Source organism: Molothrus aeneus, chromosome 1 (assembly GCF_037042795.1).
Source record: "Molothrus aeneus isolate 106 chromosome 1, BPBGC_Maene_1.0, whole genome shotgun sequence".
NCBI lineage: Eukaryota > Metazoa > Chordata > Aves > Passeriformes > Icteridae > Molothrus > Molothrus aeneus.
Window position 1 is genome coordinate 104,004,662 of NC_089646.1, and position 26,464 is coordinate 104,031,125.

The window sequence follows — 26,464 nt, forward strand, 5'->3', positions numbered from 1 at the left end:
AATGGCAAAGATCTGCTTAATCCACTCTCTGAATGATATCTATAGAAATTTGTTTGCTGAATTCTCTGAGAAACTGGAATTGCCTTGTTCTGCTCTTTAAGGAACCAAGGAAGTGGTGGTTGATGTAGATGACAATGGAGTGATTTCCTTGAACTTTGAATGTGATCAGATGTCTCCAGACTCTAAATTCATTTGGTCCAAGAATTATGAACCAATTGAGGATGATCCTCGACTGAACATCGATACCAAAGGCGGAAAGTAAGACCCTCAGGGGTAGCAATAGTCTTGTATTTGAGAGAGCTAGACTGTCACAGAAATCCATCCTTTCAATGTATGACCTCAGGAAGAGTTAAAACTGCCTCTGTTACTTGATGGTTATTTCCTGAGAATGCTGTTCTCCAGTAAATCCATACCCAGACCATCTGGAAATTGTAGCTTGCACTGAATGAGTCAGACCTCCTCTGTAGGCACTTTAGTGATGATTAGGCACGGGGAGATAAAATCTGAACCCTGTCACCTTATAATCTGTCAGTCAAGGCAGATATCACTATCATCATCATCATTATTATTATTATTATTATTATTATTATTATTATTATTATTATTATTATTATTATTATTATTATTTCTACTACCACTGCTGCTATTCCTATTATTTTAAATCTCCAAATAATAAAATTATCTCACTTCTTAAAAAGGCTTTTGCCCTGTAACACAGCTGCAATCTTTGGAACTGCTACAGTAAGCAAGGCTTTCTTATGTCAGCATCACCATGGCCTGATTTGGTAACTTATATAACATCTCCAAGCCTACTCTGTTTCTTCAGGCTTTCCCCCGAGGAAGACAAGGTGGATGCACAGGTTCAGCCCATGGAGGGCCTATGTGCTCTCCTAGAAGCCATATTGAAAGAAACAGTGGCCCACCACAGTCACGGTGCTGCCATATGGAATCTGAGTCAACCTGTATCTACATTATCCTTCCAGGGTCATCAAAGCCTTGACAACATGCTTTTTTTCTTTTGGTGCCATCACCATTTGTACCACACATGGTAGGACTTACTCTGATTTATAGCTGACAGAGCCAAACATTTGTCTGTTCAGTCAGAGCAAAAGCTAACACAAGGCTATTCATATCTCATAATATAGACAGAAAGGAGGGGTTTGGTTCAGATGGATTTTACCTTTTCATCATAATGGATTTTTTTTTTTTCCCCTTATAGGTCAAAACTTTCCTTTAAGAATCTTGGAGAAGATGATTTGGGAATTTACTCTTGTATTGTCACAGACACTGATGGAGTTTCATCAAGCTACACAATTGATGAGGAAGGTAGACACAATGCCTACTAAGCATGCCTAGTTTGCTTTCACATCTGTTATTCCCTGCTGCTGTGTCTCTCAGATCCAAAAGGCATGCACACACCTCATATTACTTCTTTTTTATGTCTTTTGCAGAAATGAAACGCCTGCTTGCTCTGAGCCATGAACGCCAGTTCCCAAGTAAGTGAACCAATCATGTCTGTAGGGGAGAGCTTTGCATGCAGTGGGGTGTCACAAGCCTGATCTAGTTGAAGATGTCCTTGCTCATAGCAGGGGGCTTGGACTAGTTGACCTTTGGAGGTCCCTTCCAACCCAAACCATTCTGTGAGTCTATGGTTACAAACCTCCTGCCACCATCAGGTAAGGAGGTTACTACAGTAATTTCAAGTGACATGGATTTGCATTGAAAAAATTAAAATTCTTTTTTTTCTCTCCCTCTTTCAGTACATTTGTATATTATTGATGTTCTTCCCAAACTATTGCAGACTATTGGTCTATAAAATAAGTCTGTATAACAGCTGGAAAATAACTATCATACTGGCTTTGCTTCTTCTGCAGAACAGGCTTTAATACTTACTCAGCATGCATGACCTGATTTGAAAACCAGAATTTGAAAGATTCTCTAATTTTACTCCAGCCAAAATTAACACAAGTTAAATTTAGGGTTAACAAATTTGGCAAGTGTAGTAAACTCAGCTGTAATGATCTATATGTACAGAATTTTCCTGCTGAAATTCATTCTCTCCCTCTTTCCTGGAACATTTGACAAAATTTGAACATGCTTTCTACTCTTGGGATGATATTTTTGTCATTTCCACAGACATTTATGATACCCTGGTAATAGCATGACTTGGTTATTTTTATTGGAATATTACTTGAATAAAGGGGGGGGAAATATTGGATTACATAATGAATCTTAATGCACACAACAAGATGAGACCTAAACCTGGTCTCATCTCCCACTATATTCTCTTCTTTTTCATTCCAGGCACTAAAACTCTTGCCTGCATTTTAAAATCTTCAGCTGAGTGCATGCACTGCTGGCACCTCTTCCAACTCAGCCCACATTGCACCTCTCAGCCCAGCCAATCCTTGGCTACAGAAATGGCCTTTTTGCCTACATCATCTCTCTCATTTCCTTCTTCGTCTTTTTCTCATCAGCTCTACTCTTCTCAACATACTGTATCACCTTTTGATAGCTTAATGACAGCCCAAACAGACCTTTGTTTACTCCTGCTCCTCCCAATTATCTTCTCCTAATTATATTTTCACACCACAAGTCGGTCATCACAAAACCTTGCTGCTGTCTCATGACCTTACTTGCCCTGACGCTTCCCTTCTTAAGGACACTTCCATGCTTTGTGTTCACTACCAATGTCACAAAATAAGCTGCTCAGAGCACACATCAGATCAATTTTTTTTGCACTGTGTCAGGTAACAGCACAGATATAACTGTGCATGAGCTCCCAGAAGGCACAGGCAGAAAAGGGAGATCACTGCAGAAAGTATCCTTAAGGAGGAAACTGTCTCATATGCTTTGGCCACTCTGGGCCCTGGTGTACCCTTCAAGAAAATATATATTACAACCAGGGTTTGAGATTCAGCTGTTTGTGCTTCTGAGCAGCAATTAATGGAACTTCTGCTTAGAAACACATGCAGCCAGTAACTCCATGGGAAAATGGATGGCTTGAATAAGAGCCTTACAGAACACAGCCACATATGGGTGCGACAGTATGTTGGTACGAGGCAAAAAGAAACTCTCCAACTCCTCCATTTAGCAATTGCCCAAGGGCTGCCTGTCAAGTGCTGCCAGTAATTTGTAATGCTATACAAATAGGATGTAAAACCACTGGAAAATGCCTAAAATAGCTATCAGTGCTTATGGAAATATTTTAAATAAGACTTCTGCTCATGGCAGACTTTAAGGCGAATTTGTCCAGTTCCTTTAGGCTGAGCAGTGATCAGACTTTTCTCCAAAAAAGAATCCTTTTGCATCCTTTCAGCCATTTATTGAACAGCTGCCGAGATACTTTTCTCTCTTCCACGTTAGACTAAGATATTCTTAGTTAATAACAGGCAAGCCAAGTGGGGGTTTAAAATTTCTGTAGAGCTGACAGTGAGACAAAAGCAGTGCAGCCTGAAGTCTATTCACACTCCCACTTGCTTCCTGCAGCATTTCAGTTGCTTTGTTTTAAGAAATTATGCAAGCCCTGAGATTCTTTCTGTTTCTTACACGCACAGTGATGTGCTGGGTGAGGAAGGCTCACATGGACCATTTGCACAGCAGGGACACACTTCCATGGGGTTGTCTTTGCCCCACTCCCTCATGGCAATGCTGCCCTTCCAGGCTCCAGGCATTTCCCTCTCTGGTTAAGCATGTGCCTTTTCCATAATTCTCTTTGTTTCCTGGTGATTGTTGCCTTACCTCCCAGGAGCTTTGTTTCTATCAGAGGCAGACCCCGTGCCACTCAGGCACTGAGAGCACACCCGTGGGTGTGGGGTATGGGAGGGAGAAGGAGTGAGTGTGGCAAAGGAAGAGCTGAGGGGTCCTCACCCCCTAAGTCTGTTTGGCGGTGGGGTGGGGTGGCAGCTGTGCTCCAGAAGGCACCCCAGTCATTTAGAATGGAGCAAATAGCAGGATGAGAGGAACCAGACTTACTTTGGTCCCAGTCCTGTCCTGCTGCAACTGAGCCTCTGCATACACTGAGCTAAAGAAACCAGCCTGCCCTGGGAGTGTCTTCACACACATGATGACTGTATCATCATGTGTTTTGCAACGTGTTTGTGCACTGTCCTCAGGTGCTACACCCTAGCAACACAGACTTCACACTACTGAGAAAGTGGAGCCTGGGGGAGAGTTCACAAACAGCAGCACATATAATGCTGAGAGTATGATTTTTACTGAGAATCTGCACATCCACCAAGACAGATAACATGACAGAAGTCAGTGAGATGAGCAAAATGCCCCAATGTCAGAGTCTAACACCTCGTGCTTCATGTTGCTGATTATGGTGTCTTAAAGAAAAGTTAAAGTGAAACCAAGCTGAGGACTGTTACTAACAGGAACTAGCTAACTAAAAAAGAGTTACCTATGGTATAGTACATGATTTTTACATTTTTTTTCCCTGTTGACACACTTGGTTTATATGTGGGGGTTTCGGTTACTCATAAGAAAACAAAATGTACTGGGGAGACTGAGGACATGTTGGGATATTTAGTGAATTCTGGAGATGGAGGTTCCACTCAGGAGAAGATCAGAGTGTTTTCAAAAATCTCCCAACATACAGCTCAGCAGCTGACTTTCTGATCTTGCTTTGTGCTTGGAGATTTTTTGTGCTTTGTTTTGCTTTTTTCCCTCTGAGTCACTTCACTGTCTTACAGTAATATTATTAGACAACTCATTAAACATGGGTTTGCAGCATACAGACTCACATAATGCTGCACAGATACTTGCAGTTTGCATTTGAAATAGCCTTGTTTTAGAATGGAGCATAAATCAAATCTTGAACACTTTCAGTTTGGTCAGACCTTGTGATTGAAGGATCAAAAGACTAAATCTCATCTGTCATTCTGGGTATATGTGGGTGGAGAGGCATTCTGTCTATGTGAAGATCTGTTATGAGCTAGTTACCTTGCATACAGTATTTGAGTATGGAAGGATTAAGTGGCTTTCTGGTTGTAGCAGACAATAGTTGTTGGGGCACAGGCAAAATAGGCATCATTCCTTTCTTTCTTCTTGTAGCTGTTCCACTTATCTCTGAGTTGGCAGTGGAAATCTTGGAAAAAGGAGAAGTGAGATTCTGGCTGCAAGCTGAAAAACTGTCTGGCAATGCAAAGGCCAATTTTGTGTTTAATGATAAGGAGATTTTCAATGGAGAGGTAAGGCTTTTCACTGCTTACATGTGTTTGCATTTTCATGAGTATCAATGATGATTAGTGTCTCTAGTAGACTTCCAACTAGTGTTCCACTCTGATGAACTTTCATGAGAAATAGCATATGTCATGGAAAGCATGATTAGAAAGATTTTATCCATAGTTCTGAGGTCCAGATGAATTCTACTGGATGCATTTTATTAAGGGAAGTTATATGCCTTCCTGCCACTTTTGTGAATACCACCTGTTCTATTAACTTTGATTTCAAGGGATCACTGCAATTGCCCAGACTCCTCCATCTCCTTCATCTATAGCCCTAGAATACCATTGTCCTCACCTCTGTTTGTGGTTTGAAGGAATTTATTACATCACAGAACAATTCCCAAGTGTTTGTTTCCAGCTGCAGATCTTGTTGCACCCCAAAGAAGGGACATGGCATGATTTTGTTGCAACACTGATATCAGATAGAAGGTAGAGATGGAGCATTCCAGACACAACCTTGTACAGTATAATCACCCTCAAAGAAAGCATTATTCTGAAGAGATGCAAATCTAAACTATTCTAATGAAAAAGAATATAGTACTCACTGTGCAACAGGCATGACATGTGCTTGTACAGCCTCAGTAAATAAACAGATTTATTTATTTGGTTGTACATTTGGAGGTGGAGCTAGAGACAGTGAGTCTAGAATAGGATGGTGATCTGTACAAATGGGAATCTGAAGAAGTGGGACTCCAAATAAAGAAAACAAAGTTTCTCCTAAAGAGGCCATTATAACAGTTCACAAATATTTTCTGTCTCTGACATGTATGAATTGTTGATTTACTTTCCACTCCTGCAGAAATATAAAATGAAGGTGGACAAGAATACTGGCCTTGTTGAAATGATTATGGACAAACTTGAGGAAAAGGATGAAGGCACTTACACGTTCCAGCTGCAGGATGGAAAAGCAACCAATCAATCTAGTCTTGTCCTCATTGGTGATGGTAGGCTAAATCTGTATTATGCAGTGGGCTGGCTTTTCACAGTTTTCAACACCAACGGATCTTCCAGGTTTTTTATGTCACAATTTTGCCTGCCTCCTACAGGACAGGGCGTGTGTGTGAACTGAAATTTTTAAAGTGATGGGAGAAACAGGAATTGTTACAGAAATGTAAAATACTGCAGCATGTCGTGGTTTGCTTTCCTATGGGTGGAATGAAAATTTCCCATATAAAAAGCCCATTCAGCTGGGAACAAGTAGCTGCACCTGTTAGAGCTCAAGCAGCTGCTGACTCTGATGCCTCTCATTTGCCTTCCTACCAGGAGCTGCATGATTGGGGATTGCACATCTAGGGAAGTTGAGTTAGCCATAATCAGCTTCTGATGCTCTGGAATGTCCAGTGAAAACCTGATCCTATGGCCAGCTTCTCACTGGCATCCAAGGGACAGAGTTAGACTGAACTGTTACAGTGACATTCAGCATTGTACAAATGGCACATGAAGTTTAACCTTGTATTTCTTACTGGTTTTAATTCCTAGTATTCAAGAAGCTACAGGATGAAGCAGATTTCCAGAGAAAAGAGTGGCACAGGAAACAAGGTGATAATACAAATACTTATAAGTATTACATATGTGTTAGTCTGTTAAGAGTTTGTTTATAGTTATATATGTTCACTTGAAATACATTGGTTTTGTTGTGTTACGTGGGTACTTCTGAAGCAGAAATAGGAAAAATAAAACCAAATAAAATACAACAGAATTCTTGTCAAGTAAAACACATCCGTCTTTCATTTTGCTTCATGAATACCATTGATGTGACCTTTAAAAATATTTCTGTAATTTCAAACAGGTCCTCATTTCGTGGATAAACTGGGATGGGAAGTTACTGATGAGTGTAATGTGATGTTGAAATGTAAGGTAAGGGGAAAGGAAAACCCTGAGTACAATATTCAGAGCACACCACACTGAACTACCACTACCTAGAGGGTTGGGAAGGGACTAAAGAGATGCCCTTTGCTTTTGTACTCCCAGCTGCATGTTGGACAGTGACAGAGCCTCTGAAGGTTAATCCTGCTGAGGCAACAGCTCATTGCATGCAACAAAATATGTTGGAAAATAGCTTGAATTTCTTTCTTCAGGTCTATCAGCCACCCACTCAGAAAGGCAGCTGAAAAGGATTGACAAATCTTTGTAAATCCAGGGACTAATTCATTTTTGGCCTGCTTATGCATGTAGAAATTCCCTGGGCAGGATCAACTCATTGCCTGGTCTCCTTTTCTCTCTGTTTGCATCCCGGTTGTTTTCCCTCTTGCCTCCCACATTTTAAAATGGAGGCCTGCAGTAACTCACTGCAATCAGGTTGTAAAGCTTGCTGTTCCTCTGTGAGAGACCTGAACACACTAACCCACGGAACAAGCTAACCCAAATTACAACACTGAGCTCCCCTGGCTCAGATGAAGTGAATAATTGCAGTGTGGTTTTCATCCATTTTAGGTGGCTAATATTAAGAAGGAAACACACATTGTGTGGTACAAAGATGACAGGGAGATAATGGTAGATGAAGAACATGACTTTAAGGATGGTGTGTGTACTCTGCTGATATCAGAGGTGAGTGACTGTCTTCACTAGCCTTCAGTTGAAATTAGAGTTCAGATGAGTTATATGATCTAATCTGGTACTCCAGCAGAACAATTGAAAAAGGAAGTGGGTTTTAAAAATGGAAAAGCTCACAAGGCGTCTGTGTTTTCACTAAAGCAAATGTCTGTCTGTAACTGCTTGTTCAGATTTTCAGGAAATGATGACAGAAGAGATAATAAGCTTGTCACTTCCTTTGCATGTCAATTTAGCAACAGATTGAGACCACATTTCCATTCTGAATAGCATTTGGAAAGTGCTTGTCACTCAGGCTTTCAGAGTCACCAGAGGGGTCTGGTTCATACCCAGCCTTGCAGCAGATCTGGGCTAGGACAAGGTCCTGCATACCAGGCCTTCCTGCCAAAGCCCATCCCAGCACCCCAGCCAGGGGTAGGGCAGCTGGGGGGCACTGGGTACCTGCTGGGGACAGGGACAGGATATCTGCTGGGTTCACAAGTAAAATCTATATTTTTCTACAGTACTGGTTCTGAAAACTGGTTTTATCATTACAATATTGCAGTTTTCTAAGAAAGATGCTGGCACATATGAAGTCATTCTGAAGGACGACAGAGGAAAGGACTCCAGTGAGCTGAAGCTCAAGGACACAGGTCAGAGTCTGGCTGTGCTCAGCCACACCAGCAGATACCAGGACTGAAGTGGGTTCAGGGTAATACAGGCATCTGCACATGTTGCCTTCCTGTGCCTTTGTTCCTCATGCATACAAGACCATCTGATTAGAAAAATTGAGATTTTTCAGTTCAAATAACATTTGAATACAGCTTATTGCTTCTGGATTCTGTATAATTTTGGGAGCATACAGTGATTACCACTAAGCAAAATTACAACAGATTTCCTCAGGGGGCTATATAAATAAACCTACAAGTACAGAAAAAAAATTACATAACTAGATAATTTAAAAATATTTTTATTATATTTTGTCAATTACTTAGAGGCCTTTCCACTTGCTGTGATTACTATGTTCTTAACATTCCACTTCTATCCATTAGAATGTATATAAATGGGTTAGCATTCCAGCTGAGCAGTGTCATTTACAAAAAAAAAAAAATAAATATAACATTGTCTTGTTCAGCAGTATTCATCAAGGCTGCACTTAAATAAAGTCTGGAAACTGTAAAATAACAGGCTAAATTTCTGCATTACTCAGATTTCCAATGTGCTTGAAAAGGTAGCTTTTTCAAAGACTGGTTTTTCAAACCTTCTGGGGAAAATATTTCAGAGCCAGTACTTGTCCTACTGTTGACTGTGCTTGAACTGCAGACACAGAGTCTTAGTCTCTGGATTTTATTTCCACAGCTTTTGCAGATCTGATGAATGAAGTATGCAGAAGGATTGGTAAGCGCTTAATTCTTTTTTCAAATGAATGACTCATTGTGGGACTCAATGAATGGCTGTATGGCTGCATAAAACCATGTGCTCTTCTTTCAGCTTTATCTGCAACAGACCTGAAAATCCAGAGCACAGCTGAGGGTATCAGACTGTACTCCTATGTTACTTACTATGTAGAAGATTTGAGAGTAGGCTGGGTGCACAAGTAAGTACACAAGAGCTTTGCAAAACCCAGTGCAATTTTGGTTTCATAGATCCAGAAAGAACCTGGATTTGCAGGAGAGATGAGGCCCAGGTTTCCCCTCCTCTCCCATGAGTCCTTATCTCATATGAGTTTGTTTCAGTCAATTACATTCACAGGAAATCAGTATGAGAGTCAGGTGTGGTGGTTCCAGGCCCTCTTGTTGTTTCTCTCATGAAAGACAGTCCCATGCCACAGGATGCCAGCAGGATGGAGCTGCTTCAGAGCACTTCCCACCTCCCCAGTGGGAGCTGCATCTTTCCCTGACTCAGTTTTATGGAGTGATGCAAATATAACCCAAGAGACCGTCAGGCCTCAAAAGAGGCCAGCACCACAGGTTCAGAGATACCTGCCCTGGAGGTCTGCTTGTCTAGAAGCCACAGTTCAGTGAATCTGGGACAAGCAGGCATATCCTCTTAATGCATGGCTTCATTTTTAGGAGGCAAAGCAAATTCCAGCATGTGCCTGAGGCAGTAAAATCCAGACAGCCCCTCCTGCAGGCACTACAAACGTAACCAAGATAGACAGAAGAACTGAGATTTCAAAAAAGAATTTGAATGCCCAGCTCCCCATAAAATTAATGGGAGTTGCACATCCAAATCTATGAGACAGCTTTGAGTTCTCAGCCCGCACAAACAGCTTGCACTGGAAAACCTAGAGAAGTAAATAAGAGAAGTAAACAACTTAGATCACTTCAAATCCATTATTACTATTTTTGCTGTTTCACTTCCTGTGGACATGGTAGTAGTTAGTCTGTATGATGGAACCTGAATTACTGATTTCTCAGTAAAACTCATGTAAATGAGGCACAGAATACCCAGGATGTGCTGTACCAGGCTTGCTGTAATTATTGACACTGATGTTAACCAGCACCCTGTCAGAGAAATGAAAGCCATTGGAGGCCTTCTTGTTTCTTGGCACTCATTCTGACCTGGTGTCATCAAAAGTCCCAAGTATTTCAAATAAGTCCAAGAGAATATTAAGTATTGTAGGGATTTTTCCCCCCTCTCTCTCTTTCTCCATTTCATTTTTAGAAACTTGTTTCATCTTGAAGCATGTCAAATTAATCTAGGTGGTTTTTTTTCCCTCCAGTGCATTCAAAGTTATCAGTTTAAAGATAACAAGGAAATGAGTAGCTTATTTGGCAAATATCTTTTGCCTCATCCAGGGAAATTAACTGCTTAGCTAGAAAGCTAAGAAATTGATTTTGGGGGGTGAGGGAGGGGGCTGTTGGGTTTTTTTGTTTTTTCTTTTGTTTTCTGTTGTTTTAATGGAAGAAGATATGCTTATGTCAAAGCGTGTTTAAATTCCAAACATAGTAGAGCATCAGAAATCATTCCAGATGGGCAAACACCATTTCTGACAAAAGTGGGGTTTTTTTTGTAGACACAGCCCTGTATACTTTTGTTTTGCCCAAGCAGAAATGCTAAAAAGAGACCAGCAACATTTGTGGATGCCTGGGCTACCCTTCAGAGATCTGGTTTTTAGACTTGTACAGCTTTTCTATGGCTCAGGTTGCAGACTGAGATGCATAATTCTTCTGCAAGCTCTGAGGATAGCTGGACCTTGAACAGTGAAAGGCTGTGACACTGATTCTGCCCAGCTGGCTCACAACACTAGCAAGGGTTTGACCTCAAAGGTTTCAGAATATGGTGGCATACCATAGTGTCTTGGAAATCATTTAGTAACTCCAGGTGTGCTCAGTGGCTCAACATGAGCAAACCCCTTTTAATACTGCAGTAAAACCAAAAGGTAACATTGTTTTGTGCTTTTCAGTGATACCCAGATTAAGTTCACGGACCGGATGAGGACTGGTGTCACCGGGGAGCAGATCTGGTTGCAGATCAATGAGCCAACTCCACAGGACAAAGGCAAATACATAATGGAACTCTTTGATGGCAGCACAACGCACAAAAAGACAGTGGATCTTTCTGGACAAGGTAGGCCATTCCCTCTGCTAGCATCATTTCTGTGTGGGCAGTGTGCTGTGGCAGTGTGGCAGCATCTACAGCAGCATCTTGCCACAGACCTGTCACCCTTTGGGGTCTGTGTGTGCACCCACCAGTCTGGCTTTTTTTGTAGGGACTGTGTCAACAAGCCTGACAGAGTTAAGCAGCATTTTTGGACAATACTCTCAGGCATACAATGCAGCTCTAGGGGATGGTGCTGGGTGGGATTGGGAGTTGGACTTGATGATCCCTGTGGGTTCCTTCCAACTCAGCTTACTCTGTGATTATGTGATTTGTTCTCCCCAGACCACACCATTTGTTTTCCCCAACCTGTGCTCTCAAATAAAATACAAACCACTTTTTCCTAATCTAAATACCCACTTACAGTCTGCCTACTGAGATGCCAGCCCAGTTTCTGAGCTATTTTACAAAACCACTTGTGTTGCTGGCATTGATTGGCAGTTTTAAATATGAGTTGTAGCACTGAATGCCTTCTGTGTGTCTCTCTTCCAAGGAATATTTCCAGGAGGAAGTGAGGGACGAGTTTGTTCTGATACTTTCCTACCCTATTTCTTTGATGGGTGTAATAAAACTCCTCATTCTTCAGAGATGCCAAGACCTCTCATCAGCATGAGGAAGGACTGTTAGGGGAAAAATTTAGATTGACTGTTGGAAGCTTTTACTCTGAGAGACCTCTCAGATCCTAGAGAACAGATTAACTCCTTCCAAACTGCTCTTTCCATTTCCAGCTGTTCCCATGCCTAAAACTTCACTTTTTGTTTGCAAGCTCTGTTTAAGGGTGATAACATTTTAATCATCTCCATGCTGCTCCTTCTGTACTGTATCTCCACTTTCTAGGAAAAGACATTTTCTTCTTCCCTTTCAAAGTAGGAGAGGTTGACCTCCCCCATGATGGCAGCTTAGCCTGAATTTACAAAGGAGACAACAATTTGTTGTTTGCTTTGCTCGTAGCCATCAGTGTGATGCTTCAAGCAGATGTGAAAAAACCTTGGAAAATCATCTCTTTTGTATTCCATAACCCAGTGGTCTCTGAAGTGTGTGTGCAAGATGACCAAGTGTACTTCACTTGTTTACTTCTACATAATCTATAAATAAATTTATATATAGGGAGTGCATGCTCAAAATAATTTTATATAGGGATGTACAATATAAAAAGTTTGGAGGGTCACTGTCACAATCCCTCATTTAGGTGATGTATTGTGCATTTCTTTCTCTCTTTTGTGAAATTACTTCAGCTACTACTTTCTTGACCTCTGTCTTAAAGCCTGATTTCTGGAAGAAAAAAGTGTGTTTATGCATTCATATGTACATATAATAGCTGCCATTTACCAGATGGCCTTTATCAGTCAAACCATTCAGCATTTTAGTGTTTGTACAGTACACATGCATGCATTTTAAATTTTACATTTTAAATTTATTACATCTACATTTTAAATTTATTTATTAATTTTAAGTTTAAACTTGTGTGATTATTTCTCTCTAAATGTACTTTTTTCCTCTCTACAAAGCCTTTGATGAAGCCTTTGCTGAGTTCCAGAGACTAAAGTAAGTATTATGCCATTTAAATACAGTAATGGCAGCCATAAAATAATAACAGTATTTGTTTGTTTTGTGCTGGAGATAACTTTATCTTATGAAACAAGTCCTAGTCATACAGAAGCCCGTAGGAGTTTGGCATGTGACTTCTTTGGTACAATTCTTATATAACAGTCAGGTAGCAAAGAAAAAGCTCTATTGCCAAGCTATGAGAGAGATTTTCCTTAATGGATTAAAAGCAGTTAAAAAGATAATCTATTTTTTAATCACTCTAAGTAAACCTTAACTGAAATTGGACTTTCCCTTTGTTTCTTTCAACTCCAGGCAAGCTGCGATTGCAGAGAAAAGTAAGTAGGCCTTCTTTGACAATGATAGCAAGAAACTGTTTATGAAGCTTTTCTTCCTCTCCAGGAAGGTTGTGTGTTGGGAAAGAGAGGGCATATAGGCATGTTTATATGCATGTGCTCATCCTAAAACGAGTTTGTCCTTACACCAAGGAGAAGTAAGTGACCCTTTGTTGATTTAACATTTTTGCAGCTAATCATATTATTCTTATGGGTTAGGTTGATTTTTCTCATCCAAGCTCCTGTTCTCAGTATCAGTTAGCCTTCTCTAAAAATAAACTTTATTGCTGGGATCTCTCATGCATGTTCTCTGCACAAAAGTCTCTTTGTTTTCAAAGATCGAGAAAATAATTGGGCTAATTTTGAATGCTCTAAAACGTCGAATGGCTCTGCATTACTTACAGAAATGGGTAAGAAAGCAACAGTAGCTTTTGAATTGCTTAGAAGCTCCTCACACTTTTGCCTGTATATCAATTCCAACAGAGCAAATAAAACAGAAGTGTGTATTAACTACTTAAGGAGTAAGTTATTAGCCTTCAACTTGAATTATTAAACTCATCATCCTCCCTACTTATAGAAGAAGCCATAGAAAAATGAACTGTTCAAATTCATTTCAAATGACTTTCGGACCTGCATAAAATTGAGGGCAGAACTGGCATTTGAAAAGTTATTTGAGAAAAATGTGCAGAGAGATAGAGCAGGGCTTGGATATGAACAGTGACCCCCACAAGTCCTGGCTGAGACAGCGCAAAGGGGTCAGTGATTTCCCTGCCCTTTCTTTCTGACCCTGGACTGCCCGTAAGGCACTGGCACGTTCACTGTCACAGCACAGTGCCTTTCCTGCTCTCCTAAGGCTGTTATCTCTGGGCTCCAGAGCACATCTTTTACAGAGCACACTAGAGGGGAACATTCTGTGCAGTCGTTTCCTTCCTCCGCCAGGCTCCACCCAGACATGTAATGAACAAAATCCGTATTCCAGGAGAAGTGCACTGAAGCCTGCATGTGATTGGCTTATTTGTATTTGTCTAAAACTACTATGGGACTCTTGAGTTTAAAGCTAGATCAATCAGGTACCAGTCTTATTTACACACAGCTACACACAAGTGGTGGAACTTCATTGTTGCCACTGAGACTGAAGTCTGTCTTTGGATCTAGATTAAAAGCCAGTCTCCAGCACTTTACCAGGTGTCATTCATTTCCCTTTGGATACCCAATGTTTTTAGTTTACTACAGTAAAAATTTTGAGCACCAGATCTCAAAAGTATAAATCATTTTGTGCACTCAGAATTAAAACTCAATTGATATCAAAGTCTGCCGGACACTGCACGTGTACTTTAATTCGTCTGTGTAAGTGATTGACACCAACTATTAACACATCTTTTGCTGTGAATTAAACATATTTTAAAGTCCAAATGGTGTGCTAAAAATGCTGGATAGTTCTCTGCTAGCACAGATATCAGAGACAAGTTGTACATAAATAAGACAAAAGGAAAGAACTAGGAGAGAAACAGGATTCGGCACACAGTTGATTTGGAGACACTAAAGAAAATTAATCTTCTTTATTTCCAGATCGTGCACGGGTACTTGGAGGTTTGCCCGATGTTGTCACCATCCAGGAGGGCAAGGTACAGTAAATTAACTGAAGCAAAATTAACTTTACAAAACATCCCAACAGCTTGAATGCCTTTCAATGATGGCAAAACATTCACCCTTTTTTTTTTTAAGATGCCATCTTTAAAATCTGCTACATTATTTATTCATCCTCTTCCTTCTGTACATAATTCAATGGACTTGCACAGATGGGTTTATGTATTCAGGGCAGTGTCTTTTCTTAAGAATTAGATAAAAGTGAGATGACAATGTGAGTTGGGACTAAAACTCCTTATATAACCAGCTCTTTAAAAATTCATGCACAGGTTTCACAGTTTGATATTTTTTTTCTTGTATCAGGAAAGTTTAACTCTTTTTTTCACATGGGAGCCAGTCATTCTATGCCTTCTGCAGTTAAATTCTTTGCAATGTGGCCAGTAGAGGCTGGCCACCTGTAGAGGCTGGGTTTTAAATGGTGTAAAAGTAGTAAACGACAATAACTCAATTCTCATCCAGCCAATAGGAGAAAAAATTCTCTGTTTCCTCAGGGTAAAGGAGAAGGAAGTCAAAATAAGTCACTGGTGTTATACTGGATTATATTAGGAGAGTTTAGCTGAAAGATTATGGTAAGGCACTCCCAGAGGAACACTGATGCTTGAGCACAGAACAGATGACCCAGAAACTGAGTTATCAGTCTCACAACTTTTTCCCAGCACACTGCTTCTACAGCTTGCTGTTTAATAGTACTGAGACCAAGAAGTGCCTGCTCTTCACTTCCTGCTGCTCTGCCACCAGCCAGTTCCTCTTCACAGTGTGTTCAAACAGTGAAATAGGGCATGTGAATGTCACTGAAAACCTGCAATGTGACAACGACAGTAAGGCAGCTCCCTGGTATTTCTGGCTTTATCTGTCAGTAGGTCAGCTGGGTTAAAAGAATTTGATTACAAGCTCAGCAGAAGTGTTAAGAATCTAAAATCTTATTCTGAACCGCTTAACAACGTGAGATATAGCCAACAAGATAGTACACTGCAGCAGTTCTGGGAAAATCAAGTATGTTAACATTACAAAATAAAATTCTTTAACAGATATAGCAGTTTGAGAAATGCTGTAAAGTAAGAAGCACTCATGTGAACATTGTAACTGTAGATAGAAGACACAAAGGAACAGAATGAATTAGCAGAGTCTCAGCTAATCAGTGCTTGGAGGTGAGATTCTCATGATGCTTTGGCAGGGTGTAAACTTGGGTGTAAACCTTTACCAGTTTTAAGCTTTCAGACAAAAGAAAGTTGATATGAAATTGTGTATGAGTTCACTGACACAAAATGTGCAGTGTTTATAAAACGAGTCTGTAAAAATGAGTTGCAAAATCTTACCCAGACTCATGTTGTCCTTGACAGCAAGGACATTTGTAACGTTTGAATACATGGCTGAAATACTCCCAGATCTCGAGACAAATATCCTTGACCTCACGTTTCTTGATTCAGTAGAGGATCATTTTGAGAAGGACACAGAGTGATCAGGGAAAACAGAGCTGGTTTGGGTGGTGTTGGCTCATCTGTCTGTTGTTTGCATATATGCTGGAGAGAGAAGAATGCAATTCTCTGTTGTGTAACTCATGCAAATTGCACAATCATTGAGGATTTTGTAAAACAGCAAATGAGGTAGCAGAGGTGTGGCAAGCTTTGATTGTGAATTCTAGTGCCACCATAACCACAGACCTATATGAACAGATTGGTATCCCAAGATTGAACTTCCAAGCACATGCATATCTCAAATTTAAACTTAACATTGTGACTGTAATGCCATTTATTGGCTTTTTATATGTGAGCTGAAGGGTATGGGTGAGAAGGAATGAACCAGTGTTTACCAAGTGTTAATCAAATAGCATTCCAGATGGCCTAAGAGGCTTCCACTGATAGACATAAATGCTCCTCAGCAGTGTGGTATAATTGGAAAAGGCTAAATGTCAGTTCACATTAGGGAGGAATCTGACCTGACAGAGAATGCTAGCGTAAGTTTTGTGTCCAGCTGGGCAACTTAACCTAAGTGGCTGTTTTAATGAAGGCCTGTAAATGAGTGAAGAGGCTTAGGATTCTGAGAGGTACTTTCAGACATAGAAGTAACATGTAACATCCTTCTTCCCACCAGCTCACTATTCTACCCTTCTGCCAGGGGTGTAGATCCTCACAGATAGGCTGGAGGAAGGGAGCTGATTTCCTTAACTGAGCTGCTTCAATCCACTCCCCAAACCATCCACAATTGTGACACTGTGCTAATGTGAAAGAAGATTCAATTACAAAGAAATACAATGACACACTTCTCGCTGCCACCTCTACTACACTACTCATGATAACCTGCAGTAAAAGGCAGAAGAGGTAGCGAGGGGCACAAAGGGTCTGGACTTGCAGCTGCTGGTTGCTTCAAGTGGATATTCCTCAGTGCCCTGGGCCCAGGAGTACAAGGCACACTTTTTTTTACCATAATAATCAGGTTGAACACAGTAATATAATCAAGTGTTTCAGTTGAGTAATAAATATATACATAAGCAAAGACAATCTCTTGCCCAAAGAACAGAAATCTGAAACAGATAGGTGCAGTCACAGTGAGCAGTTGTTTCTCCTTGGGTATGGAATTGCCTTCCAGAAAACCAAGATCTCACCATCTATATAGTGAATTAGAAGATGCATCTCTGCACATTAATAGCTGGAAAATAAACAGAAAGAGTTGGGAACATTAAGAGAGTCACTCATATCAAACAGGAGCTAGTGATGCAAGGTAAAGGAAAATGCAGCTATTTTAAGGAATGGTTTAGAAGAAGAAAAGAATCATCGCTGCAGCTTGAATCTCTTTGAATTATGAAGTATGACAGCACTTCAAACACCCCAGCTTTGAGTAATGCCACTAATGGAGCTGTGTGGACATGGACACCAGCTCATTAGCACTGTGGTTGAGTGGCAGCTGGAGCCACTTGGTGCTCAGCTCTTGCTTGCCTGAGAATCAGAAGACAATAATGAAATATTGAGCACCTGAAGGGGTCCATATGCATTGCCTGGCTAAGGCTGAGGGCATGTTTGTATCCAGAGTGATAAGGAAGAGGGGGAAACATAAAACCTCATTTCCCACTTGTTTTTAAAAAAGATGGACTGATATGGCAACCAAAACCACATTCACACCAGTGGGCTACGAGAGAAGGGAGTCAACAGCCCCACATGGTCACCAGCTGTAGGTGCTGCAGGAAATCAGATAGAGGCCATTTCCACCATGCCATAACCACCTCTCACTTGGAACCTGCCCTCCTTCAGTACCAAGAATTGCATGTTGCTGATGATATAGGAAAGATTTCCCCTTCCGTTTTGCTCTCATTTTGATTCTCAGGTTGGGCACATGGGGATTTTTTTTTTTTTTTTTGTTCTCAGAGATATCAACACCTCTCATTTTTATAGAGGTGTCAATTTTTCTATCCATTCATTTCAACAGCCTTCTAGGCATTTCTCTTCTGTCCCATCTTCCACTATCACACTACTGGATAAGAAGCAATGAGTTGGAGGGAAGGTTGGAAGAGATACTTGATTCCAGTCAAGTGAAATCTTGTCTACTCCTTTATTATCACTTGGTCCATTCCTAATGAAGCACCGAAGACTTTTCTTTGCAGTAAAAGTTCTTCAATTTCCAGTCCAGTTAGATTCCCCTTTAAATGGCATATATAGAAATAAATTCCTTCCTAAATAAAGCTCCAGAGAAAGGCCTATGTACCACTGAATTGTCATGTGAACTTTTTTCACATTTGACTCTCTACATGAGACTCACTTTTGCAAATATTTTTGAGAAGATTGCCATAGCACGGTGACTGGAGGAGGGGATCATTTACATGTATCAATATCTCCCAAAAATTAATTAGCTGACAAGAAAAATGGGAGGCCTGTACAGAGTGTGCCCAAGAGACTCAGCAGCCTGCTGAAGGTACAAGAAGCTGCCAGTGACCTCTCCAACAAGATGATTCTCTAGCAGTGAAGATACTTCCTACAGGCTGATGGGACTGAATTCAGTCCTTAGGAACAGTATTAACATCCAAGGGAAATACTTAGATGAACACTAAAGAATGAGTAAAGCCTGTCTTGATTTCAGTTAAATATAGTTTTACAGAAGTGCATAAAACTCTTCAAGTCTGTTAGAAGAGCTGTCAGGGCACAGTTTAAAAAGATTTCAAATGAAACAAAATATTCCAGGGCTACTTTGTTCTTAGTTATCTATAAAGGCAGCCACACTTTCTTTACTTATGGGATATATATATATATATATATATATATATATATAGTGAGTTTAACGTGAACAAAATCATCTGACAGTTCATTAAAATCTCATTTCATGTCTAACACACAAAGGCAGATAATATCCAATTTTATATTAAAAATATGCATGGAGAAACCTCTACTTAAGATTATGAGAGTTGAGAAGAAGATCCATTCTTGAATTAACTGAGTTCCTTCTTTTCCTTTACGATAGAGAAGAGTGACATAAATTATTGATTACTGATGATGGTATGGATCCCTTTACTAAAAGCAGGAAGCTAAATGGGAAGCTGGAATATTTGGAGAGTCAGGCATCAAAAAACACAGCAAATGTTCACTGACTCATAATCTCATAATTCCTTTGTACTTTTTCTGCAGGCACTTAATCTTTCTTGCACTGTCTGGGGAGATCCCACCCCAGAGGTCTCATGGCTGAAGAATGAAAAGTCATTTGTATCAGATGCCAATTGCATCCTGAGGTTTGAATCTGGAAAAAATGTCAGCTTTTCCATTTCTACTGTGTCCACACAAGACTCTGGGAAATACAGCATTGTGGTGAAGAACAAGTACGGTACAGAGACCAGCGACGTCACTGTAAGTGTGTACATACCTGAGGAGGAGAGAGAGTCTAAGCAAGAGAAAAAGCAGTAGGATAAAACAAATTTAAGTATAGAAGACAGAAGTACAGAGGAGATTTTGGATGTTAGGCTGATATAATCCATGTGTGTAAATGGCTTTCTGTTTCAGCAGGCAGCCTTGGATTTTTCCATTCACTTCACATTTGCTTCTAATATACTTATTTATGCCAGGGAAAACAGGGCCTTTCCTGAATGTTTTCTTAATGCTAACTTCACAGAAACTAATTGTAGCATTTTAAGCAAGGCCAAGTGCATGCTGTCTGTAAACACATGCTCACCATTTCATCCTCTTCCTGGAGCATCTGGAAGGAAAGGGTCAAGAATTGTTTCAGTGGAAGCAACTAATGAGGTAGATGGAAAGATCAAAAAGATCGGGGCATACTTGAGCAGCAGAGTTAGCATTTGTTCCAGCTTTGGTAAAGCTACATAAATGTTAGATCACAGAGAAATGAGTGCTGCCTTTTGTCTTTGTTAAGGCCCCTTTGTATTGCTGTGTTAATTTAGTGAGGCCTTAATATGGGTGTCATTTACAGCTCTAAATATTGTTTAATCTGCCCAAACAGGGTAACAGTACTGTAACATAAATGAAAATAAGGCTTAGGAGGCCAGGATGATAATATGTGTGTGTGTGTGTCTATATAAAAGTGTATGAACTCTGCTCTATGTTCACAAATAAACTGAATTCACTTCTTTCCTTCAATCACAAGCTTGTTTCACTGTGTCTTGTTTTATTAGTCACCGCTCATGTAGTTATGCACAGTATGTTAGTGTCTTAATGCTTTCACCACTGTAATTACCTCCAGCTTCCTTTAGATCCCTGTTAATCTTCTCTTTGCTGTTTGCAACAAAACCACAATGGCATCTCTTCACACCTCTCTGTCCAGACCTTCACTGCTTCACACCTTAAGTCAACAAGGTATTTTTGCAAATCCTGTCACAGGAGGAGTCCTATGCTTTTCAATGCACCGGGGGCATGAATTGTGATTTAAGGGTGATATGTAAGTATTTTGTTAGATAGAAAAATCAACATCTGTTACCAAAAAAAGTTCAGATTATCTAGTCACAGCAGCTAAGTAAAACAGCAAAACAGTAACAAGAATTAATTTTTAAATTTCAAGATATAATCACGATAAGATCTGTAATTTGAAATAGAGCAAGCTTCCTGAGTTTGAAGGACTAATGCAAAATTATGTTACAATTTTGCTTAGTAGGACATGAAGCCAATTCAAGTTTGATATGCAGGTGGCTCCATCTTTGTCCCATGACATACAACATACAAACAACAGAGTCACAGCTCTTCCATCCTCCAGAGTGCAAACAAGAATATGACCTGCTCTTTGCAATAACCAATGTTTATTACTCAGTATTATTTTTAATAGTGATTGGATTTTGACAACAGTTTATTTCTACTACTTCATTTTCAAAATTCTGTCCTCCTGCCTCCCTCCTTTTGGCAGAACAGGCAGGGAATACAAGTGGGTCACCTCCCAGACAATAGGCTGGATTCTATTTTACTTTGCTTTGGCCGATGTATGTGTCCCTGAAAGTTAGAGTAATAAGTTGCTTCAAAAGGGATCACTTCCAGGCATTCAGTTATAGGGATTTCAGGCTGAATCTGTGATGCATCCACGTCTTGCTTGTGCACGTTTTGTTCTTGCTTTGCTTCAGGTGATTGTGATGCCTGTGTCAGGACAGACTGACACAGTCCAAGGACACAATCAAAATAATAAAACTGTATCTAAAAAGAAAAAAGCAATGCCAGCAAGCAAACAGAAGGAAGGGGGAAAGAAAGGTAAGAGTGCCTTCACTGTTGGAGTCTTCTGTTCTAATGAAAAAAATTGTTAAATTGTTACAGAGTTAATTGTCTGTTCCAATCAATATTTCATAGGTCCCAATCAATCCAGGTTACAGTACAGATGCTCTTAATCAACAACAGATGCAAATTATGAATTATCAGGTTAGGCCTAAATGAAAGAGATTTAAATCAATATTTTCAAACTACCTTTTCTACTTCCACTGCAAGTTGTCACCTTGACTAACCTGGATGATGGAAGATTTTAAAGTCATAATAAATACTTCTAAATTTCTGGATGCAGAGGAAAGACTTTGTAAGCATGTATTCATACACAGATGGTGTTATTTTCCAAAGTGAGACTCATTTCAGCAGCTAGATGTTTAATATTTCACCAAAAATAAGACCTTGCTAATTCAGGGACCCTAAATGCCTAAGCCTTTTAGAAAACCCTGACTTTTAGCCACTACTTGGGATTAATAAATTATTCTCTCCCTATTTTATGTCCATATTGAATGGTAAAGTTGGAGTTATAAGTGACCATTTTTGGTCTCATTTATAGGAAGGGTAGAAAATTAAAAGCTCTCTGGTGATTCAGCATTCTCATGTATTACTTGTATATTATTTTACTGTACTTTTAGAATCTACCTGTAGAATTGCTATTTGGACAAGGATTTATTCTTCACAATTACATCTCTCCCATATACAGCATTTTAGCTCCAAATCAGTCTTAAATTCTGACAATATCAAAACATTTGTTTTACATATTTTTGCCTAAGTATTTTTTCTTTGTATATAGGGTGTATACATGTTATATAATTTCTAACAGAACATTTTTATACTTTTATTTCCCCCACTTTTTTGCTCCTAAGGCAAGAACAAATATTTTACAGCATTTCCTTCCTCTCTTGCCTTACTGGTATGGTAGACTGTTCTGAGCAGTCCTGGAAATTAGGTGACTTAAGCAGGAAACAATTATTTCTGTACCTGTAAATGTTTTCCAGTATCTACCTCTAAATAGTTTTAATTAGAGACATAAAGACTTGGGCTTGGTTTTGGTTCCATAATAAATAATAATATTGTGTGTGATACTGAACCTCTTTATATGGGTAGGGAAAGAGGAAAGGAACATGATAAGGTCATAACCAATGTGAAAGAAATGTTGCTGAGCACAGTAAATATTGTTACTTAGGATTACTCAGAAATTTTATTACTTCTCCTAAATCAGATTTTATTAAGACACATGTAGAAGAAATTACTGCTACAGAAGAGACACCTGATCCAAATGAAGTACCCCCTGTGGAAACAGAAAAGGATACAAAAAGCAACCAGCAAGCAGCAAAGAAGACTGCTGGAAAGGCAGGAGTAGCAGAAAAGGTTCCTCAACCCACAGAAATTCTAGATAAGCAGGGAAAGAAAACACCAGAAAAAGCAGCCTTGGGTAAACCCCACTGAACTTGAATGAAGAATGTGATCCTATCACCAGCAGGATAATAAGTTCAACCTGAGATTTTGTGAGTGGTATCTTAACCATAATATTTTAACACAGAAGTTTATTAATAGGATTTTTTGTGTAGCATTTGTAATATTTCCTAACTTTAAATTTAAATGCATAGTAGATGGGCACTTATGTTTCAGTACCAGATAACTGCACTGCACTGCAGGAATTTCTAAGTATCTGAATAATGATTCATGTACTGTCAATGTGAATTTAATTACTAAAAAATGTCCATTATAAGCAGAGTTCATTACAGCAAATCCTGTCTAGAACTGACACATTTACTACAGTGTAAAGGAATATTGGTATCATTTACACAGATGTGTTAATCAATATTTATAGGCCATCACAGCTTGAGGCAGATGCTGCTTACATTTTCAAGGAAATGATATATACAGTCCTCTTCATGCCATGGGGGCTCTACTTTTCCCCATGACCAGTCTGGACACAGTGGAAGAACTCCAGAAACAGAACTATCTCCTATGAATGCAGGGGGGCATAAGTAATTTTCTTTTGATCCAAGTTTCTTCCCTGCAAATCTTTTTCATCAGGTGGACTAGGACCACATCTGGCCATTTCTTATCACCAAGACTCACATGATTGCTTTCCAGTCCTCTCCATTAAAGCCTTCATGAGTTACTGTGGATAAATCATTAACCCATGAAGTATCAGCTACCCCCAAATGCTAATTTTCGTCCACAATTTTTGCCACAGCACTCAGATTTCTGATAAACCCACTGCTCTTCTTCCTCAGTGGCTCTGCCCAAGACTATCCCTTCATCCACTCCTTATCATCAAATCCACTGGTTTCTTATAAGAGAATGTAGCTTCATGGTCATGTAAGCAAGGAATAAATGCAAGGCAAGAATCTCTGCATTAAATCATTGCTGTGCTCATCCACGTTCATTACTGTGTTCATTCACATGTTTATGTACTGAGGATATAGGAAAATATGACTCATTTGCAAATGCTTAGATACCATGAAAGAAGCAGAGTTCAAGCTGAAAAACAAACCAATAAAAATAAAGGTCAGAATTTATTTTGTTGCTATGCAAGATAAGTTCCACTTTAAAGTGACCAGAAGTTATAAAACCTAAGAAATTAAAATAAAATATTTTAATTACTAGGAAGATATTCATATTGCTTTAAACTCTAAGAAGACTCGATCATATTGTATTGTCTTTTTCCAGAGGGATTATTGATGAAAGGGCACTGAATTCCACTGGTATTTCTAGGTGCTGGATCTATTACTAATGTAGAAATAGAAATGTGTGTAGAAACACACATTTCTTGTGTGAAAACACAAGAAATACCAGTTTCTAATCCATCCTTACAGAACTGTTAGCATAAGAAAGCGAAGAGTCTCAATAGCATGTAAATGCACAGAAGTCAGGACACTGATATCCCAGATGAGAAGAAATTAATTTCTTTCTAGCAGAATTCCAATAGGATTCTATTCAACTCTTTTTAAAACCAACAGAAATTTTCTGGCTGGTTGAAATACTGGATAGAACACTTATATGTAGGCAAGTAGGGTAATAATGTTCCTGTAAATAATGTTTAAATAACTTGGATGGTCCATAGTGAGTGACAGAAGGATGCAGGATGCAACAGAGAAAAAAAATTGTAGAAATCAAAATGATGACATCTACACAAAATGGTGTTGGAGAAACTTAAAAGCATGCTGAACTACAACTAAAATCATCCAACTACACTTAGGTAGTGTTTGACATTGAGCTTGATTCAGTTCTCCATCACATCTTTTTCTAAATCTATGTATTATAGCCCTGCAGTGAAGGACATAGGTCCTTCAGAGAAATGCAGTAAGGAGCATCTCCATGGCAGGACACCCCAATGCATGTAGTTTCTTATGCAATTATTACAGAAAATGATAAACATCTAGAGATGTGCAATTCTAGCACTCTGTCAGAGTTACAGAGTGGCCCTTCAAAAGCAGCACAAAGCTGCAGGTTGTTTCACACAATTTCACACACGCATTTTGCATTGGCAATTATTTCAAGCTGCCTTCCATCTGTAAAGATCCATCACCTCGCACAGCTCCTTGGGGTGGGGAGCCTGTCTGCCATGAACACCAGCAGCAGTGAGTAAGTTATAAATAGAACAGACTGTACCACTGAGAGCCTGATCCAATTCCTGCAGAATGCCACAGGGGTCTCTGCATTAGCTTTAATAGAAATCTAGCTAGATCTCAGAAGAATGTTCTAAAAATGTCCCAAATCTCAGATTACAAAGCCCATTTTTCTCACCATGAAGCCAATAGCAGATTTCTCTTTGGTGTCATTGTAGCAGAATCAGGTCTTAGCTTTTTGCTGCAAGAAAAATCACTGTTTTCCTGATATTTCAATTAAAACCTACTGGAAATAGCTTTAAAATTTTAAACTAAAATGCACTAGAGTTAGGGGCTTTTTTGTTCCTCATAAAGCTGGAAATGGAATCACATCCGTATTGTTCTACAGGAATACATTTGCTATCCAGAAGAATAGTGTAGTTATGCACAGTAATGAGATAAACATACAAAAGATTACCCTCCCTTTTTTATTTTGATTATTTAAGCTGTGGTGGTTCACAATTATGTAACAAAATATTCAAAATAAATATTAACAAAACTGTTGAGTATGCTAAAGCTTATTGTGTTACTGTGGTTGAATAATTTCTTTCTTGCATTTTAAATGTATTATTTATATTCTATTCTCCATTATAAGTATGAAAAATTGTTTCAGTCTCTGTGCACTACACAACGATAGAGTGCAAATTATTTCTGTAGCAACAGGAGCTCCTATCAAATACACAGAATCATTTGACTACATTTAAACTCAGGCACTGGATACCATGTTAATCTGAAGTGCACTTCTCTTTATTTTCTTATTTCTCAACTACACGTTCCCTTTCAGCACACATTACTCTTTATATTCAAGTTCATAACTCTTTCAGAAATGTATGTTCTCATGTAATAATAACTGTATTTAACAAGGGAAAGTGTTGCAATAAGCTATATTATCCAGTCACCTTCTAAAACCAGAAAGGATGATTTTTGAAGATGAAAAAGGAGGAGAAGAATAGGCTTTGACTTCCACTGCAGTAAAGGCACTGTGATTCCAGCTGCCCTTGAATTCTTCTGGATTTGTTAGCCAATTATTGAGGAAGATCTGTCTGTGCTCTGAGACTGACAGACATAATTTGGTAATACATTAAGCCATAATCTTTGAAGCAGCTGGATGTAAACTGAGATCATCCTTAAACTAGCATAGACTGCACTTCTGCTCTTTGCCCTTGAACAGCTACTATAAGGTAAATGCATAAATGACATCCCATTTAATCTTATAGGGCACTTATAGGGGACAGACGCCTGCAACAAGTCTTTCCCCACATTTTTTTGTTTGATTGTTTGTGTGT

At 39.4% G+C, this 26,464-nt stretch overlaps 1 protein-coding gene across 1 annotated transcript in view; it reads left to right on the forward strand.

The window, feature by feature from the left end:
* Positions 1–20,466, forward strand: part of MYOM1 (myomesin 1) — a 64,925-nt gene extending 44,459 nt beyond the window's left edge. Inside the window, exons 21-36 of the mRNA XM_066562173.1 lie at positions 102–258; positions 1,220–1,326; positions 1,452–1,496; positions 5,059–5,195; positions 6,031–6,175; positions 6,711–6,770; positions 7,021–7,088; positions 7,665–7,778; positions 8,326–8,413; positions 9,120–9,158; positions 9,252–9,357; positions 11,170–11,333; positions 12,872–12,908; positions 13,224–13,246; positions 14,813–14,868; positions 19,501–20,466. Of these exons, the coding sequence (XP_066418270.1) occupies positions 102–258; positions 1,220–1,326; positions 1,452–1,496; positions 5,059–5,195; positions 6,031–6,175; positions 6,711–6,770; positions 7,021–7,088; positions 7,665–7,778; positions 8,326–8,413; positions 9,120–9,158; positions 9,252–9,357; positions 11,170–11,333; positions 12,872–12,908; positions 13,224–13,246; positions 14,813–14,868; positions 19,501–19,773 (1,619 nt within the window). The 3' untranslated portion in view covers positions 19,774–20,466. The remainder of the gene's footprint in view (positions 1–101; positions 259–1,219; positions 1,327–1,451; positions 1,497–5,058; positions 5,196–6,030; positions 6,176–6,710; positions 6,771–7,020; positions 7,089–7,664; positions 7,779–8,325; positions 8,414–9,119; positions 9,159–9,251; positions 9,358–11,169; positions 11,334–12,871; positions 12,909–13,223; positions 13,247–14,812; positions 14,869–19,500) is intronic.
* The last annotated feature ends 5,998 nt before the right edge of the window (positions 20,467–26,464 follow it).